General features: G+C 41.2%; 1 protein-coding gene and 1 long non-coding RNA gene across 2 annotated transcripts in view; one reads left to right on the plus strand and one right to left on the minus strand.

The window, feature by feature from the left end:
• SLC35F1 (solute carrier family 35 member F1) overlaps positions 1-17,040 on the plus strand; it is a 409,915-nt gene that overhangs the window by 373,339 nt on the left and 19,536 nt on the right. The window contains exon 7 of the mRNA XM_045499404.1: positions 2,708-2,862. Coding sequence (XP_045355360.1) covers positions 2,708-2,862 — 155 coding nt within the window. The remainder of the gene's footprint in view (positions 1-2,707; positions 2,863-17,040) is intronic.
• The window catches only part of LOC123608933, a 46,965-nt gene that overhangs the window by 21,415 nt on the left and 8,510 nt on the right, over positions 1-17,040 (minus strand). The window lies entirely within an intron of this gene.

A 17,040-nucleotide genomic window follows, 5' to 3' on the forward strand; every position in this document is an offset into this window, starting at 1 on the left:
CCTTCATCTCCACTGCCATCCTGAGCAAAGCGACCAATATCTCCTGCCTGGATTAGGACACTGCACTTCTTGCTAGTCTGCCATGCTTTCTCCATCCAGTCCCTTCTCCACATAGCAGCCAGAGCTATCTTTTAAAGATGTAGATCGGGTATTGGCCACCTGCTACCAACTCCTCAATGGCTTCCTGTTAACAACTAGAATAGGATGTCAATTTCTTTCTGAGACCTACAAGGCCCTGCATAATCCATCCTTTGCCTAATTGTCCACCCTCATTCCTTCCTTCTGCCCCATTCTGTTCATCCTGCACAAATGTTCTGGCCCTGGCAGCTCCTGGAACACATCAGGCTCCGTCACTGGGGTCCTTCATTTGCAGATCTCCCTACCTGAAATGTTCTTGTCCTGGATCTTCCCACGGCCATCTCTTTTTAGTCCTTGAGCATTCAAGGTAAATGTTACTTGCACAAAGAAGCCTCAGCCAGTCAACCTTCCTAAAGCAAGCCCCCTGCCATTACCTATAAGGAACCATTTTCTTCCTTCTTAGCACCAAAGCAACTCTAACCTTCTCACCTATTCTGTTTTCCACTACTTTTCTAGCCAAAGGCAGAGTAGGTAGTCAGTGAATACGTGGTTGAATAATTGAGTGAATATAAAACATCAGATCCCACATGTGAGAGTCTACAGTGTGCCAGGTAAGGTGATGGAAGGGTAGGATTCTGGAACTTTCTAATTCAATCATATTTAATCTAAATCAGTGAGATGGTTAAAAAAAAAAAAAAAAAAAAAAAGACTGGTGCCTGGACTATGTTCTGATCAAGTTTGACTACTTTCAGTGGATTTTTAGTGGATTAACTTAAGGATATATCTTGTTCCCAGTCTTTTAATCTCAGATTCCTTCAAGAAATGCTGAGATAATTTATGTCTTTCCATGTATTGATCATAGGTTATTTAGTATTGCACTTTTAGTAACTTGGTTTAAAGCAGGATGAATTATTAGTAGCATGAAACCCAATTACAGGAAAAGTGACCGTTTTTAGGGAATTAAAACTTCTGATGGTGAGTCAAAAGCTATCTGATATTACTATGTCTGAATATCTGCAAGAGGACGTGTACTTTGCTGAACTAGGAAAGCGGTTATTCTAGTGTCCTCTTAGGGCATTTCCACCACACTAGAGGGGGCTGTTGTACTGAGTTTGCTTACTTAATGTTCAAAATAATCTTTTTATATAGATTTGATGTGGCTTTCTTTAAACTGAGAATCAGAAATATATAGGATGATGATTTATGCCCTTAAATACTTTTCATATAAGCAAACCAAATTTCTCTTCAGAGGAATCACCAGTCTTCATAGGCAAAGGGACTAGGTGTCCAGCACCTACAAAATCCTCCCGAATTCATAGAATTCAGATGAAGCATTTGTCCCATGGCCTCACCAAAGACTTCATCAAGAATTCCTTTGGACAGGTCGGATACTTTTATTTTAGTAAAATGCCCAAATGTCCACTGAATTATATTACTTGTGTTTATTCTATGCTTTATTCTTTCAGGGTAGAGAAATGAGCATTATTTTTGTACATTTGTGTTCTATCACCATCTAGGAAAAGGTGAACCAAATTCTAGATTTAGCCATAAACTCTTGATTCAGACTCAACAAAATCGTGTAGTTATGGAATCAGTACTAACAATTGTTTATCTAGTTATAATGAGAGACAATTTTAGAGAATGGGGGGCTGACCATATAGCATTTAAGGACTTTCTTTTATCTTTCTGTTTTATTTTTTTTCCTTTTTAAAAAAAATTTTCTAATGTTTATTTTATTTTTGAGAGAGAAGGAGAGAGAGACAGAGTGTGAGTGGGGGAGGTACAGAGAGGGAGAGAGGGAGACACAGAATCCAAAGCAGGCTCCAGGCTCTGAGCTGTCAACACAGAGCCTGACGCAGGGCTTGAACTCACAGACCGCAAGACCATGACCTGAGCCAAAGTCGAATGTTTAACTGACTGAGCCACACCAAGCGCCCCTTATCTTTCTGTTTTAAAAAAACAATGAAGTGAAGCATCTACCTAACTACTTCTAAAATAGCAGAGCCCATATGTGAGAACCCACAGTATGCTAGGAAGGGTGATGGGGAAGTAGGACTGAGCAGGATTCACAGATCTAGAAGAAATTCACAGATCATGGTGTGCTCAGAGAATGAAGTGGTCTGCCCCAGGTCACACAGGATTCCAGTTTAGTACTCTTAGTCCTCCTCTCTGTGATACGTAAGCCCTTCCATTTTGAGGACTATATACTTCTTCATCAGTGTGAGCAATACAGGAACCAAGTAATTTTGCAAACAAAAAAGAGATTTAAAAAAAAATGTTTTAAAAGACATAGACAGGAAACGTTAAGTACAGCACCATCGGAAACAGAATTCAGAAGCCTTGACCCCACATTCCGACACTAGCCACTAAGAGGCACTCCTTCCCAGAAGAAGCAAAATATCAGTTATGGGGTGCGAAGCAGCAAGTTCATTTTCCACACGACGATTTTTTACGTTTTATTTTATGTTTTAGCCATACGTTACCCAGTAATAAAGTCAGTTTGTACGGTGAAGAAAAACGCCCTGTGTGAGTGATCAGTGGTATGCACCGGCCCCCTTGGTCCACGCACTGTGGGTACTCAGAGGCCCCAAGGAGACTGTCACATCCCCTCTCTTTCCTCTCCTCGCAGGACTGCTCTACGTTGGCTTTAGCGCCTGCATGTTCGGTCTCTATAGCTTCATGCCGGTCGTCATAAAGAAAACCAGTGCCACTTCCGTCAACCTCTCCCTGCTCACGGCAGATTTGTACAGTCTGTTCTGCGGATTGTTTCTCTTCCACTACAAGGTGAGTAGAGTCAGTGCTCCTCTGTGAAGACAACACTTGGTGGGACATAACCCATATAGGTGGGAATACCCTGCTGTGGAACGCCCCGGTGTTGTGTAGGGAAGCAGGAGCGCAACTCCGTGTGCTAACCCCCCAGATACTCACCTTGCCACCAGGAGCCAGAGGCACCATTTTGTCACAAGAGACCAGTAACGACAGGCACTTGATGGTGAATAAGAAACTGCCATGGAGGGAAGGGCTTTTGGAAAATGGGGGACAGTTTTTCTGACAACGTTCAACCCAGAAGCTACTCTTCTTCTCGCCTAAAGCTAGTGAGATTTGTACAGTTCCCAAACTATAACCACACAGTGGATTCTACCAAAGGCTCTGGCAGGGTATGTTCTCTTTGGAGAAAAGATAACAGTTCCCGCAATTTCTGTTTTGCAGATATTTTCATAGCAAGCTTGAGTGGAAAATGCTAATGCACTTGAAATATTGCTTCTTTACTGAAAGATTAGGGCTTGGACTGAATGAATGCAAAGAGATCTTTTGAAGCATTTGCAGTTAGTATATCAGCCCGAAGTAAAGAAGAAAGTATTCAGTCCAAACACGGCAGTCTTTTCAAATCCCAGATGACCAACGTGCTCACCCACAGCAGACAGGACTAATCAATTATGGCTCAGTGGAGTCAGATTCTATCTTTTAAACACTGCACTCACTTCAGACATTAACAGTTGATTGGGTCGGTGGGGACTCTGAACAGGGTGCAAAAGGACCAGTATGAAATATCCAGGCAAACAAGACCAAACTAGGGCAGGCAAAAGAAGAGGCAGAAGGAAGAGATAATATACTCTGGCCGCTTCTAGCCAAGCGCCTCAGCAGTGATATTACAGCTAACACCACTAGCACATGGGTGTGGCCCACTGATGGGCCATGTTGGTGGGCAGGGCATCTACAACCAGGTCAAACCATGTTTGAAGGTTCCCTAAGAAAGGCTGAGCTGGAAAGAGTATGAGATGACCATCTTGAGATGATGCTGGCCCCCAGCGTCCCATATGGCCATGTTCCTGAAAGTCTCCTATCACCAGGGAGACTGGCTAACAAGGCAGCTGAGCTGAATAATCAGAAATATTACTGGATGAGCCAAAGTCATAGCCAAGAAACAGACTAAGAAGAGCAGACGCGGGTGGAAAAAAGATTACAAACAAGGTTAGCCAAGAGGACCAGAAGCAGATCTGAAAGACAAGAGGTAGAGAAAATGGCCATGGCAGAAGACAGGGAAAGGGCTGCATCCCTGTTTTATAAGGAGCCTTGTGCCCAGTGTGGTGGCAAAAAAATGACAGCCTTTATACATTGTTTGTAATTTGTTTTGTCTAGAAGGTACAATTTCTGTTTCCTGAGCACACACTGGTCCTCGTGGGGGTAAAAGTAAAAGTCACAGCATATTCCTCCATTTCTCCCAGTCACAGTGTTGGAACGAGCAGTTCTCCTGAGATGCCCCCTCCACCACATCCAATTATTTTCCAGAGCCCTGGGGACCACCTAGCCACAGTCTTACCTGTTCAGCACAGTGGCCACCATTTTTCTTCTCTCCTCTGCTGTTAGGCATCCACATCTAGTGCCTTCCCAAGTGTGACTACGATCCCCAGCAATTATTCCCTTGATTGTTTTTATAAGCTCCTAAACTAGACAGATCCCTTTCACATTCCTTAAGGAAAGATGACGAGACCTATAGTTCTGACTGAGGACCGTAGGCACTTCTTGGACGGCCAAGATCCAGTCTGGCCCCCAGCGTCCCTTATGGCCGTGTTCCTGAATGCCTCCTGTCACCAGGTAGACTTGCTAATAATGCAGATCCATGGACCGCACCTCTGATCGGATACTGGAATCAATATTTAGGGATGTGTCTGGGGGAGGCTGCACTATTAATAGGCTCCCCTGTGAAGCTGATGTCCTCTGACTTTGAGAACAGAAAGCTGAGAGGGATACCCGAACAGCGCCCCTTCCTATGCTTTCACTGACTTTTGGTTGGACCTGGGGCTCTCCATACGAAGCATCAGGGACTGAGAAGGCTGATGACAGCTCAGTTCTCACTCTCCACGGTCTATCTTCCTCTCCCAGCATGTGTGTGTTGCTTCTTACTTGGGATGAGGAAGTTTGCTGGAGAGGAAGCCATGTAGTAAGCCTTCATCATGCCATCAGAAGGGAGGCTGTGTTATCTGAAAATTGAATTCTTGTGTTCACCAATTTGGAGGTGTGGTGGATGTTTTTATTTCTCAAAGCAATGTTTCACCATGTGCATATATTTTGTTACTGTTTAACAGATACATTTCTTTCCCACGATTGGTTCAACACAATAGGTGTTTTCTCTGGTTAAAATTGATCCCTATTGTCTTTTTTTTTTTTTTAAATTAAGCTTCCAGGGCACCTGGGTGGCTCAGTCAGTTGAGCATCCAACTTCAGCTCAGGTCATGATCTCGCAGTTTATGAGTTCGAGCCCCGCGTCAGGTTCTGTGCTGACAGCTCAGATCCTGGAGCTGCTTCAGATCCTGTGTCTCCCTCTCTCTCTGCCCTTCCCCTACTCATGTTCTGTCTCTCTTTCTTTCTCTCTCTCTCTCTCTCTCTCTCTTTCAATAAATAAATAAATAAACATTAAAAATTTTTAAATTAAACTTTCACGATAATAATAGATTCACATGAAGTTTTAGAAATAATACAGAGAGATCCCCATTTCCCCTTCACCTAGTTTTCCCCATTGGTAACATCTTACAAAGCTGTAGCACAATATCCGAATATTAACACTGATGCATCAGCATACAGAACATTTTCATCCCCACAAGGGTGCTCATGTTACCCTTCACAAGCATGCCTACTTGCTTTTCCCCCACCCTTCAGAATGCTGCAAAACTTTGTGTTTATTCTCCATTTCTCTAAATTTGTCACTTCAAGGATGGTATGTAAATGGAATTAACCAGTAAGTAACCTTTTGGGTTTGACTTTTTTCACTCAGCATAATTCTCTAGAGATTCATCCAGATTGTTTCATGTGTCAGTAGTCCATTCCTTTTTATTTCTGAGCACTTTTCCATGAGATAGATGTACCATGATTTATTTAACCATTCCCTCGGTGAAGGACATCTGGGTTTTTTTCTATTTAGGGCTATTACAAATAAAGCCGCTCTGAACATTCATATACAGATTCTCATGTGAACAGTTTTCATTGCTCTGCAATAAACAGCCAAGAGTCCTAGTTCAAGGCATATGGTCATAACATGTTTAATTTTATAAGATACTGCCAAACTGTTTTCCACAGTGGTCTATTGTCTTTTATTACGAATACATGTTCATTGTGAGAAAGTCAAAAAATACAGATAAATGCAATTACAAATTGATACAACTTTATAGTATATATGTTTTTATAGTATATATGTACTTTATAGTTCATTTGTATTTCAATAAAATACGTTTTTATTTAATATGAAAAATATTTTATAAATTACATTTTTACTAAATGTAATTTATTAAATAAAATAAAATTTAATAAAAAACTACTTTGTTACATGCTTTATGTAAACTCAGCATGTATATATCCCCTTGTCATTCAATATCTATACATAATATGCATGTGAGTCTGAATGGGTGGTTCTCAACTCTGTCTATGCATTACAGTCACTTGGAGAGAATATTAAACATAGTCATGCCCAGGTCCCACTCCAGAGAGTCTGATACTGTTTGGTCAGGAATGGGACCTTTTCGAAGCTCTACAGGGGATTCATCACTTATCCTAATACACAACCAGAGTTGAGAATCACTCACAAGATTCTTTTAATGGATATATAGTATCCCATGTAACAGTTTTAGTTACCCAGGTTGTCTCGACCATGGCACTATTGACATGTTAGACCAGGAGATTCTTTGTTGGGCTAAGGGGGTGTGTCTTGTGCATTCTAGGATGTTTAATGGCATCTCTGGTCTTTGACCACTCTATGTCAATAGCATCCCCCTAATAGTGGCAATCAAAAATGTCTCCATATGTTTATTGAGAACCATTGATTTAACAATCCTTAATTATTGAATTCGGGTGATACCTCTTTTGGGCTAATATAAATAATTTGGGGACTGAGCGTATACTAAATTTTTGCTCACATTGAATGTTTCAGTGTTCTTCTTTTTTTAAATCATTTTAAAATAAATCTTATAATTGGTCCGTTTCATTTCTCTTTTGAAACAGAGATCTTTAAAATAGTTTGAGAATCCTATTGACCAGTCAGGAACCCTGCAAAGAGGCAGTATTTGCAAAGCCCTGTTATTATGGTAACCAATATTACAACACAGACAATGCTCTAGTCCTCCTTCCCCTTCACTTGCATTGTACCTACAGTTGACTCTACACCTCTGAGTTCTTGAATAAATACTGCCTTGTACTGTTCTTTCTTTGTTTTATGAATGGAGTTTAATATCTGCAAAGAAATAAGTTGAATACTCAATTTAAATCTAGAAATAAAAACCTTTCCTTCTCCCCTTTTCTAAAAGAATCTCCCAAGCAGTGCTTGAATTTGCAGTCAAATAGACATTGCTTGGAAAATTCAGGACTTTTTCCCCCTGGCCCAGCTTGCCTGCCTCTGAAATTGGCCTTGGGTTTCCAGCTTTCTAGAGCTAGGGAGCAGGGTGGGTCTGAATGGCTTGTCGGTTTCCCACTAGAGCCGGATGGGCCATCTCAGAAAATTGATTTTTAAATAATGCTTATTGGTGGTACTTTTATCATCGTAAGCAATTTATGGTTAATGCAAAAATCTTGGCAAATTTTGCAAAGTTCAAAAATGGTGATGTCATGTGATGGGTCATATTTGTGTGTGTGTGTTTGTGTGTGTGTGTGTGTTTGAGTTATTTAGTTTTTTATCATTGATTATAATATTTCTTTATATATGCTGGGTAGTATATACACTTGTCAGATACATGATTTGTAAATATCTTCTCCCACTCTGTAGTTGTCTCTTCATTGTCTTGTTAGTGTCCCTAGAATCATAAAAAGTTTAGTTTTGATGAAGTGCAATTTATCAATCTGGTTATACTTTTAAAAACATGAAAGGAACCAAGTCAATCCCACCATGGACCCCAGGCCACAAGTCTTCCCTGGGGGTCCCCAACAGTGCTCTTCTCCAGAGCTGCTCAGTTATGATTGCCAGTTGCCTCAAATCCCGTGTTCTGAGGGGATGGATGAAAGTCAGCCTAAGGAAGAGAAAATTCAGCTCAGGTGAGGGTGACTTCTAACTCTATAGAGTGTTGTGGGGAAGAGAATTTAAGCCAGTAACCCTCAACCTTGGCTGCACATTGGAATCATCTAAAGAGTTTTAAAAATACTGATGCTTGGGTCCCCCTCCCACTGATCTTGATTTATATAGTCTGCAGTACAGCCTGGGTATTAGATTTTTGAAGGCTCCCTAGATGATCCTCTGATGCAGCCAGAATCGAGAGCCCAGTACTTCAGACTGACTTTATGTGGCTGCAGCCATTGGAACTAGGACCAAAGGGCGAAGATGATAAGATTATAGCTAAATAAAAAGAATCTTGTTAGCAATTAGCCATCTGAAAGTGGAAGGGACTGGCTTGGGAGTTACTTTCACTGGAGGAAGCCAGACACGACTGTGAGAGGGACAATGTGGAGGGGCCTCCCACTTCAGTACTGGCGATTGACCAGTGCCTTCCAAGATCTCACTTGGTTTCACTATCGTCTGCACTTACAGTTTATTCCCTCACTTAATCATGATGTCTTTACTCTAAATAGCCTTCTGGTCTGGTTATAAATATCTGCAAGTTGCAAGGGGGCGGGGGGCTATTTGCTCACAGATGTTGCTTACCCAGGCAGAACTAAATGATTAAATGAACCACTCCTGCCCAACATTGATTATTTGCTTTTTCTTGCTTTCCACCTTTGGAAGAAATTCATTCCCTTCCCCACCCGTCAGTACACAGTCTGTACCTCTCCACCTCTTGTGCTGACTGCCATGCTGACTGGGCAATAAAGCCCCATGTCCCAGGGAAGCAAATGACCTAATTCTGGATTAGACTACCTGCATGGTATAGTGCTCTTGCAAACTTACAAGACTTTTGAGAAGTGGTTGTATGTGTCTCTTCTTTGTTATCTGACATCATTATTGAATCCAGAACACTAAATCTATAGCAATCCATGGAAAGTACAGAAAATGAGCTTTATTGGGCCTCAGAGACCCCCATCACCAAACCCAGAAAGAGATGTACAGTTTGATGGTGTGTTGGCTTTTCAGGGTTAGAGCTTGATCAGTTATGAATTCTATCCCCTTATACTTATTGTACAAACAGGACCGTTTTGAAATGGAAAGGATTAGATTTCTATGGCTGCTCTAAGAAATTACCACATAGTGACTTAAACCAACACAGATTTATTATCTTACAGCATTGGAGGTCAGAAGTCTCATGGGGCTGAAGTTGTTAACAGAGTGTGTGGCTTCTGGAGGCTCTAGGGGAGAATCTGTTTCCTTGGCTTTCCCACCCTCTAGAGGCTGTCTGCAGTCCTTGGCTCATGGCCCCAATCTCTATCTGGAAGGCCAGCAGTTTAGCATCTTCAAATCTGACCCTGGTGTGATCATATTGGGCCTGCCCAGATAATTCTGAATTTAAGGATTTAAATCCTTAATTTAATCACATCTGTGGTCCCTTTTACCACATAAAGTAACATACTCACAGCTTCCAGGGATCAGGATGTAAACACATTTGGGGGCCATCACTTCACTTGCCACAAGAGGACTATTAGTAATTACACCAAGATAAGTGAGGATACATTGGTTCCAAGCCAGACCTGCTCAGACATAACGGCTGTGCTCTTTTAGAAGCTGCATCTGGTCAATGAAGACACGTTCTCCACCTAGATAGACACTACACTCTGTTGAATTTCCCAGCTAATTTTTAAAGTTGTTCTGGCTACCTGCTCTAATGTGACTTTAACCAAGAGAACACTCAGGCATGTGTGGAGAAAATGGATTAGGGCGGGAGGGCTACTGAATGTCTCCTGGGTGAAGAATGAATTCAGAAACACAGTATGTTTAGTAGACCACAGATTGCCGAGTCAAAGGAGCCTAGACTTAAAGTGTGGCTTCTTTTTACTCTTTAATTGCTTTGGACCAGGTATTTATCCTTTCCCAACTTCAGGGTGATGATACCTGCCTTATGGAGTTTTTGAAGGGAGTAGATGGTTTATAAATGGCAACCATTTCTCTGATTAAATGTATGCCTTGGAATTAGTAATCCCTATCTCATTCCACTTTTAGGATACTAACTTATTTTAAGATTTTGTAACAAGGTGTAGCTTTTAACAACGTTTTGTGAGTTTTCTCTTATTCCTTGTTTGAAAAGGCAAAACTGGGTCTCATGCATACAAATTTAGAAAATATTGTATCAGTCATTTGCCGCTGGATTCCTTGATTCCTTCATTGCTTACAATAGGATTTTTAGGTGATAGCCGTAAATACAAAACATTCAGGTGCTATTAAAATAAAATGCCAATAAATTCTTTTACAGTATGCCATCATATGCTGAGCATTCTTCAGGAAGATAGCAGCCAGTGTTGAATATGCAGAATATTCCTTTTTGCTTGACATTTAAAATAGAAAATGGCTTACTTCACACATTTTGCTATTACCTTTTCAAGGTTTAATATTGCCACAGAATAGCTGTAATAAAGTTGAGAGTAATTGCATAAGTAGTGATTATTTTTTGTAGCTGCATGAAAATAAACATGAAACTGATAGATAAGAAATGAACATTGTAAATTCTCTCTAAATTCCTTTTAACGTTCCCCCTTGGCCACTGGTCTGTGTGGTTCCCCACACTGAGCAGCCTGAAACCACAGGCGATCTTATTGGAAGAGTAACATTTTAGGAAAGTAAAGGCTCCATAAAACTTATATTCACACATCAGGAAAAATGTTTTTATCATCCAAATATGCACTACTAAAAAAAGGGGAGAGAGTAATTTCAGAATCACTTGTCCAAGAAGGCTACTTCAACTATTCTGGGTAATGTGATTCATGTGAATTTTTTAGAATTTCATCTGTATGTGTTCATTAGAAAACATTCTGCCTGTTTAGCCTCATCTTTATACCTGACTGATTTTTGTAATTGCTGTGAGTTGTTTTTGACAAGTAATCATAAAAGTTTCTTACATTGTCAACTGCCTATTCTAGCAATCCACATTACATCCTGTGAGGACAGGTGTAGAGTCCCATGATCCTCCCTGACCCATTCTGTCAGCCACTAAAAATTTCATCCCACATGTGCCAGTTTCTCTAACTGGTTTTGTTGTTCTTGTTGTTGTTGTTGTTGTTGTTATAAGAGACTTGGCAAGAAAAGTTTAGTAACCTCGGATGTGAGTATAACTTAATAATATATGATTATACACTGAATCTCAAAGAACTTCGTTCAGCAAATATTTATTTATTCTATGCCTGCTATGTGCCAGGCACTGTTTGGGTGCTTAACTTTTCATTTATAAATAAAGATGACAAGAACACTAAAAATCACCAAGTGGATTAATGCAAAGGCTGAGATTCCAAACCACTGAAACTTGAATAGACCAACAATCTCAAGCATCCTTAATATCTGAGTGCCAATGCCAGAGAGTTTGCAGAGGTTGCGTTAACAGTGGAATCTTTCATTAGCTGGGGATCAGGATCCGGAGCCAAGCAACCGTTGATCCTCTGCGGCCGTGAGCAATTTGAGTAATGCAACTGCCCTTGAGCAGCCAAGGCAGGCAGCCTCAGCCTGTGGCAGCCGGTGAGCATAACAGCAATAGTGCACAATCTTACTTATAAAAATACCCTCAGAGGCAGCTTGTCGTATTTCCTTTGGTAAGAACGGCATCTTCAAAGGCTATGATTTTTAAGTGCATAATACTAATTATAAATGGGAGATTTTGATTTTTTTATTATTTTTTTTTAATTTTAGAGAGAAAGAGCCAGAGCAGGGGAGAGGGGAAGAAGGGGAGAGATAGAGAGAGAGAAAGAGAGAGAGAGAGAGAGAGAGAAAGAGAGAACCTTAAGCAGGCACCACGCTCAGCACAGAGCCCGACACGGGGCCCGATCCCACCACCCAGGGATCATGACCTGAGCCGGAATTAAGAGTAGGGTGCTCAACCGACTGAGCCACCCAGGTGCCCCTAAATGGGAGATTTTAAATTAATGCTTACCTTTTATGACTCTTTTCATATTTTTTAAACTGTCACTGGTGAGTAAAGAATTGGAGAAATTGGCATCATTGAGGCCCCAAAGTATTTCACATGAAATACAGAGGTGATAGAGCAATGAATGTTTGAACTTGGTTCCCCCCTGCCTGAAAGCTCAGTACAGAGTCTTTTGAGAGCACCATCTTCCTAAATTAACCAGGGTAAGTGCTGCTAGCTTCTGTGGACAGGAGGCAACGCTCCCCATGTAGCCATTCGGAAACCCGGACTCCTTCCATGTTGTGGCTCTGCCATCCTCTAGGGCGGGGATTAACAAAGTAGGATCGGCAAGCCAGCCCCTTGTTTTCATAAATACAGTTTTATTGGAGCACACTCGTGCCCGTTTCTTTGTATATTAACCATGGCTGCTCTTACCCTACAACGACAGCATTGAGTAGTTGTGACAGACACTGTGTGACCCACAAGCCTAAAATATTTACTATCTAGCCCTTTAAGAAAAAGTTTGCCAGCCCCTGGGCTAGGTTCTTAGAGTTTCTATTGAGACAGCCTGGAGACTTCTATGGCTATGTCTAGAGTAGCATACATAACCTCTTGCTCATTCTTTTGGCCAGAACTTAGTCACATGGCCACACCTAATCGCAAGGGAGGCTGGGAAATGTAGCTAAGCTGTTCATACAGGAAGGAAAGAATATAGGTTCAGTGAAGTAACCAATCTCTGCCACATTAGCAATTCCCATTTACTAGAAATAGTGGAAGGATTAGACAAGCTGGGATAGATTGTGAGGCAGGTCCAGAACTGTAGCCAGAAGTCTGAATTCCTTTTACAAAAGTCTATTCATAAACTACACATCACAAATATTTTGAACTCACATTATCAGGACAAGCTGTAGGGAAAACAGAATGAGCTAGAAAGGTTGCAGAAGTTTCAAATGGAAAGGCTTGTGGTTGCACTGGAGCATAGCCAGGAAAAACCAGCTAGTTGTCTCCCAGGACAATGCACGGGATGTGCTTGTCACTAGGTGCACAGTCCAGCCCCCTCCTACATACTCAGACACCTAATTTTGTCATCCAACCTGTATGTGTCCATCTTCCATTGTCTAGAAGATAAACGAGCCAAGCTCACAGAAGCAAGGCATCAGCTTGCTGAGATAAAGAACAAAGCTTGGCTCAAACCTAAAGGCTAAAGCAGAGCCACCCCTCCACACATCTTCAGGAGCTACCAAGACTAGTTTTCAACTCTGTAAGTGTTGAGAGTTTTTATGTACTCCCTTCTATGAAAGATAATACTGTCCCTCCCTCATTTCCTGACTTCTGTTGTACTGTTTTTATATTATCAATAATTTTAACAGTGCATTTTAATCAACATAATCTTTATGGGTTTTAAGCCATATTTCCATACTTAACTACATTTCCTATGTATACCACCAGTCCCTGAAGCGCAGGCTCTTGTTTTCTGCATTCTTTATTTTGCCTTGTGTCTTAGATTTTATCGCTACTGCTATTGTTAGGAAGCAGGGCTGCTATGTACGGTTGTACAGGCTGTCCACAGTGCAATTTGTCCATTTCTAGGAAATAGTTTACAACAGATGCTAGTCAAGTGCCTTGAAGAAAGAAAAAGTTCACAGTCACTGGAAAAGTGCCATTGGGCTGGCAGTGCGTGTGTCAGGAAGTGTTCACAGGGACTTGAACAGTATCTCCCAAGTCTTTACTTCCTTGAAGACATTTCTTATATTTAGTTATATTCAAAGGGTAATTTTCCTAGGTTACATTTTATTTTTCTCAGAACTTTATAGTTATTGAGATTTGTTTAGTTTAGTTTTGTTTTGTTGAAAAACTGAGAACTATATCCAATCCTTTTCAGTCTTTTGAGTTACTGGATTTTATTGTTCAGTAGTTTGGGGGTTTCTCAAAAAAGGGCCTACAAGTGTCAGATCTCTGGGTTCTTTTTGTTTGAGAATGTCTCTGGTGTCTTTACACTTGTAGGTCAGCTTGGTCAGTGACCTGTCCCATTCCCAGGAGTACAATTCCTTGGTGGCCTTGAACTGCCTCCCCCACCCCCACCACCCTCACTGCCCAGTTCTCCTCAGAGCCTCAGATAATGGTAGATTCCAAGGCTTCCCCATCCCGCCTCCTTGAGAATATGAGGAAGTAGGAAAGGGTGTCTGTTCCTGAGAATGTTTCTTTGACTTTTCCCTGAGTTTGCCTAATTGCCATTTAATCTATTCTTTCCAAATTAGAGAGATCTGAAAGTAAGTATATCCACCAAAATGCGAACACAAGGCCAAGGGCAGACAGAATGGCAAAGTTGTTGCATGTCAGGCTCCAGAGTCAGACCACCTGGGTGTTAATTTCAGCTCGCTCTCTACCAAAGGGTCCCTAACTTTTTCATACCATAGGCCCCTTTGTTGGTCTGGTAAAGCTTGGAGATCTTTTTCACAACGTTTTCACATGTCTAAAATAAAATACTTGGCATTACAAAGCAGGCTGATTATATTAAAATAGAGTTAACAAAATATTTTTAAATGTGATGATATAGTAATATACAAATCACGGGATCTAGAAGCACACCTAATAACTACTGTCATTTCAAAGCAGTGATGAGTGCAGATCTGGAATGATCTGCAGCAGTCGTCATGTGCTATGAAAATATATGTGATTTCTGTTGGCAAAAATTCTAAGGTACTGCCGATACCAGTGCGGCTCATTGCTTACGTTTAAATTTTTTTTTTTCAACGTTTATTTTTATTTTTGGGACAGAGAGAGACAGAGCATGAAGGGGGAGGGGCAGAGAGAGAGGGAGACACAGAATCGGAAACAGGCTCCAGGCTCTGAGCCATCAGCCCAGAGCCTGACGCGGGGCTCGACCTCACGGACCGCGAGATCGTGACCTGGCTGAAGTCGGACGCTTAACCGACTGCGCCACCCAGGCGCCCCTCATTGCTTACGTTTATAATGGAGAAATGTTAAATGACAGTTAGAGGTCAATGGAGATAAAAATCCAGGGTCTTTGTCTAGGTTTACAGCACCCCTGAATTCTATACAGGAACCCCGGACGCTAGCCAGTTATACAGCCTCGTGCAAAAGTCACTTAACTACTTTCATCTCTAGTTCCTCCTTCAGCAAATGGGGGTGATAATAGTAGATGCTGTGTAACTGGCAGCATCAGAGTTCCCGGTACAGAAATGAGTATAGAAATGTAAATCACTCACTGCAGTGGCTGCCACAGTGAACACTCAGTAAATAATGCCATTATTAAGGATGGTAGACTTTTGAGGGCTTGTATTTTATGTTCCGCACACTTTCAAGTATTGCTTAAATTACGTAGTGCTGAAACCATGTGCATACGTTATTTTTATAATCATAAAACGATAAAGCTGTTTCTATCCCGAAAATACATAAAGCTAGCAATACCCTCTAATAAAAAGGAGGTCTAAATACGAATCTCTGCCATTGCAAGATGCGCCAGAAGTGCGACCAGACACTGATCGGAAGGTTTCAAGGGGTTTATTCTCAGTTTTAATAGACAAGCATGAACACAAAGGGGAAGTGCTTCTTTGTGTCTGTTTTCCTCCTTATTTTCACATAGCAAAACTCTTCGCTCATTACATTGCCAAGGACTAACTTAGTCACATGCCAGAGTCTCTTTCTCATTTAAATCGATTTGGGCTGCGGTTTTATTTTAAAAATAAATACATTGTAAGCCATTCTGTGGAGCTTCATATTCAGGAAGGTAACTCAGTTGAGCTTGAATGTAAATTTGGTGAGTGGCTTTACGTCCAGTTCCTTCTCGATGCTGCATGGAACCCGGGCATTAGTGTGCAGAAGAGTAGCTGTGTGTAGTTGCTCTGTGGAGATCGGTCTCACAGAGAAAGCAGTTATTGACTGTACTGGTGTTTCCTGTGTATACTAACCAGTTCTACCTTTAGATAAAAGGACTGACCTTAAGTGAGAAGTACGTACAAAGCTCCTGATGACAGAGTTCCCTTTCTGCTGGATCCTTGGTACAGCACCTAGCACAGCACCTGGAGCAGTATGTGTTCAGCAATTATTTATTCAGTGCAAGGCTTATCTCTACAAGAAACATTAAAGGTTAAACCTCACTTTTCTAGGCTGAACATTATCTAGGAATTTTCACATTAGAAGCAAAAAAGCTGTTGATCGATATGGACTCTTATATCTCCAGTGGATGCGACCAGCCGAAAAATAAAGAAAAAAATAGATCCCACGATAGCAAGCCACTATTTGGATTCATTCTTTGATTGAATTGGTGGATTGCTTAGAGAACGTCTTCAGGTAACACGGAGCTTAGAAAACTGGTTCAGTGTCATAGTAACTATTACAGTATCGTGGGGGTGTGGAAGAATGGAGCTCGCAGCGGGGATTGAAAATTTGCAGAGAAATGTATTCTTTGTATAGGAAGAATCCTGTGTAACATTCAGACATTCGTAAGTCATCCCACAGCGAAATTGTGAATTGAGTCATTATCACATACTATATTGCCATATCTATATTTATATTGTTTACATGCACAGAGGTCAGCAAACTGGTAAGAGATCAGATTATACATACTTGGGGCTCTGGAGGCCAGGCGGTCTCTGTCACAGCTACTCAACTGCCATGGACATGGCTACCTTCCGATAAAACTTTACAAAACCAGGCAGCTGCCAGATTTGTTGGTTTACTGACACCCGATGTAAACCATAACTGTCCTTGCAAACTTTGCACTAATCCTCAGCACCAGGAAACGGCCATCTCCTCTGAAAGGTTTGTCATTAATAAAGCTACTGAGAGCTGTACACAAAATGTTACAAATCTCTTTGCATTTCATGTGTACAGACTTGCTTGTAAGGCTAATTGTAATAATTCTACCTAGTTTTAGCATTAAGCGGTACATGCGCCTTCTGTTTCAGTTCTTGGTGGCATCTAAGGCCACATCTGTTAGTTTTGTTACAGGGATACCCACGGCATGCATTCAGTCCAGGGAAAT

Source organism: Leopardus geoffroyi, chromosome B2 (genome assembly GCF_018350155.1).
Source record: "Leopardus geoffroyi isolate Oge1 chromosome B2, O.geoffroyi_Oge1_pat1.0, whole genome shotgun sequence".
Lineage (NCBI taxonomy): Eukaryota > Metazoa > Chordata > Mammalia > Carnivora > Felidae > Leopardus > Leopardus geoffroyi.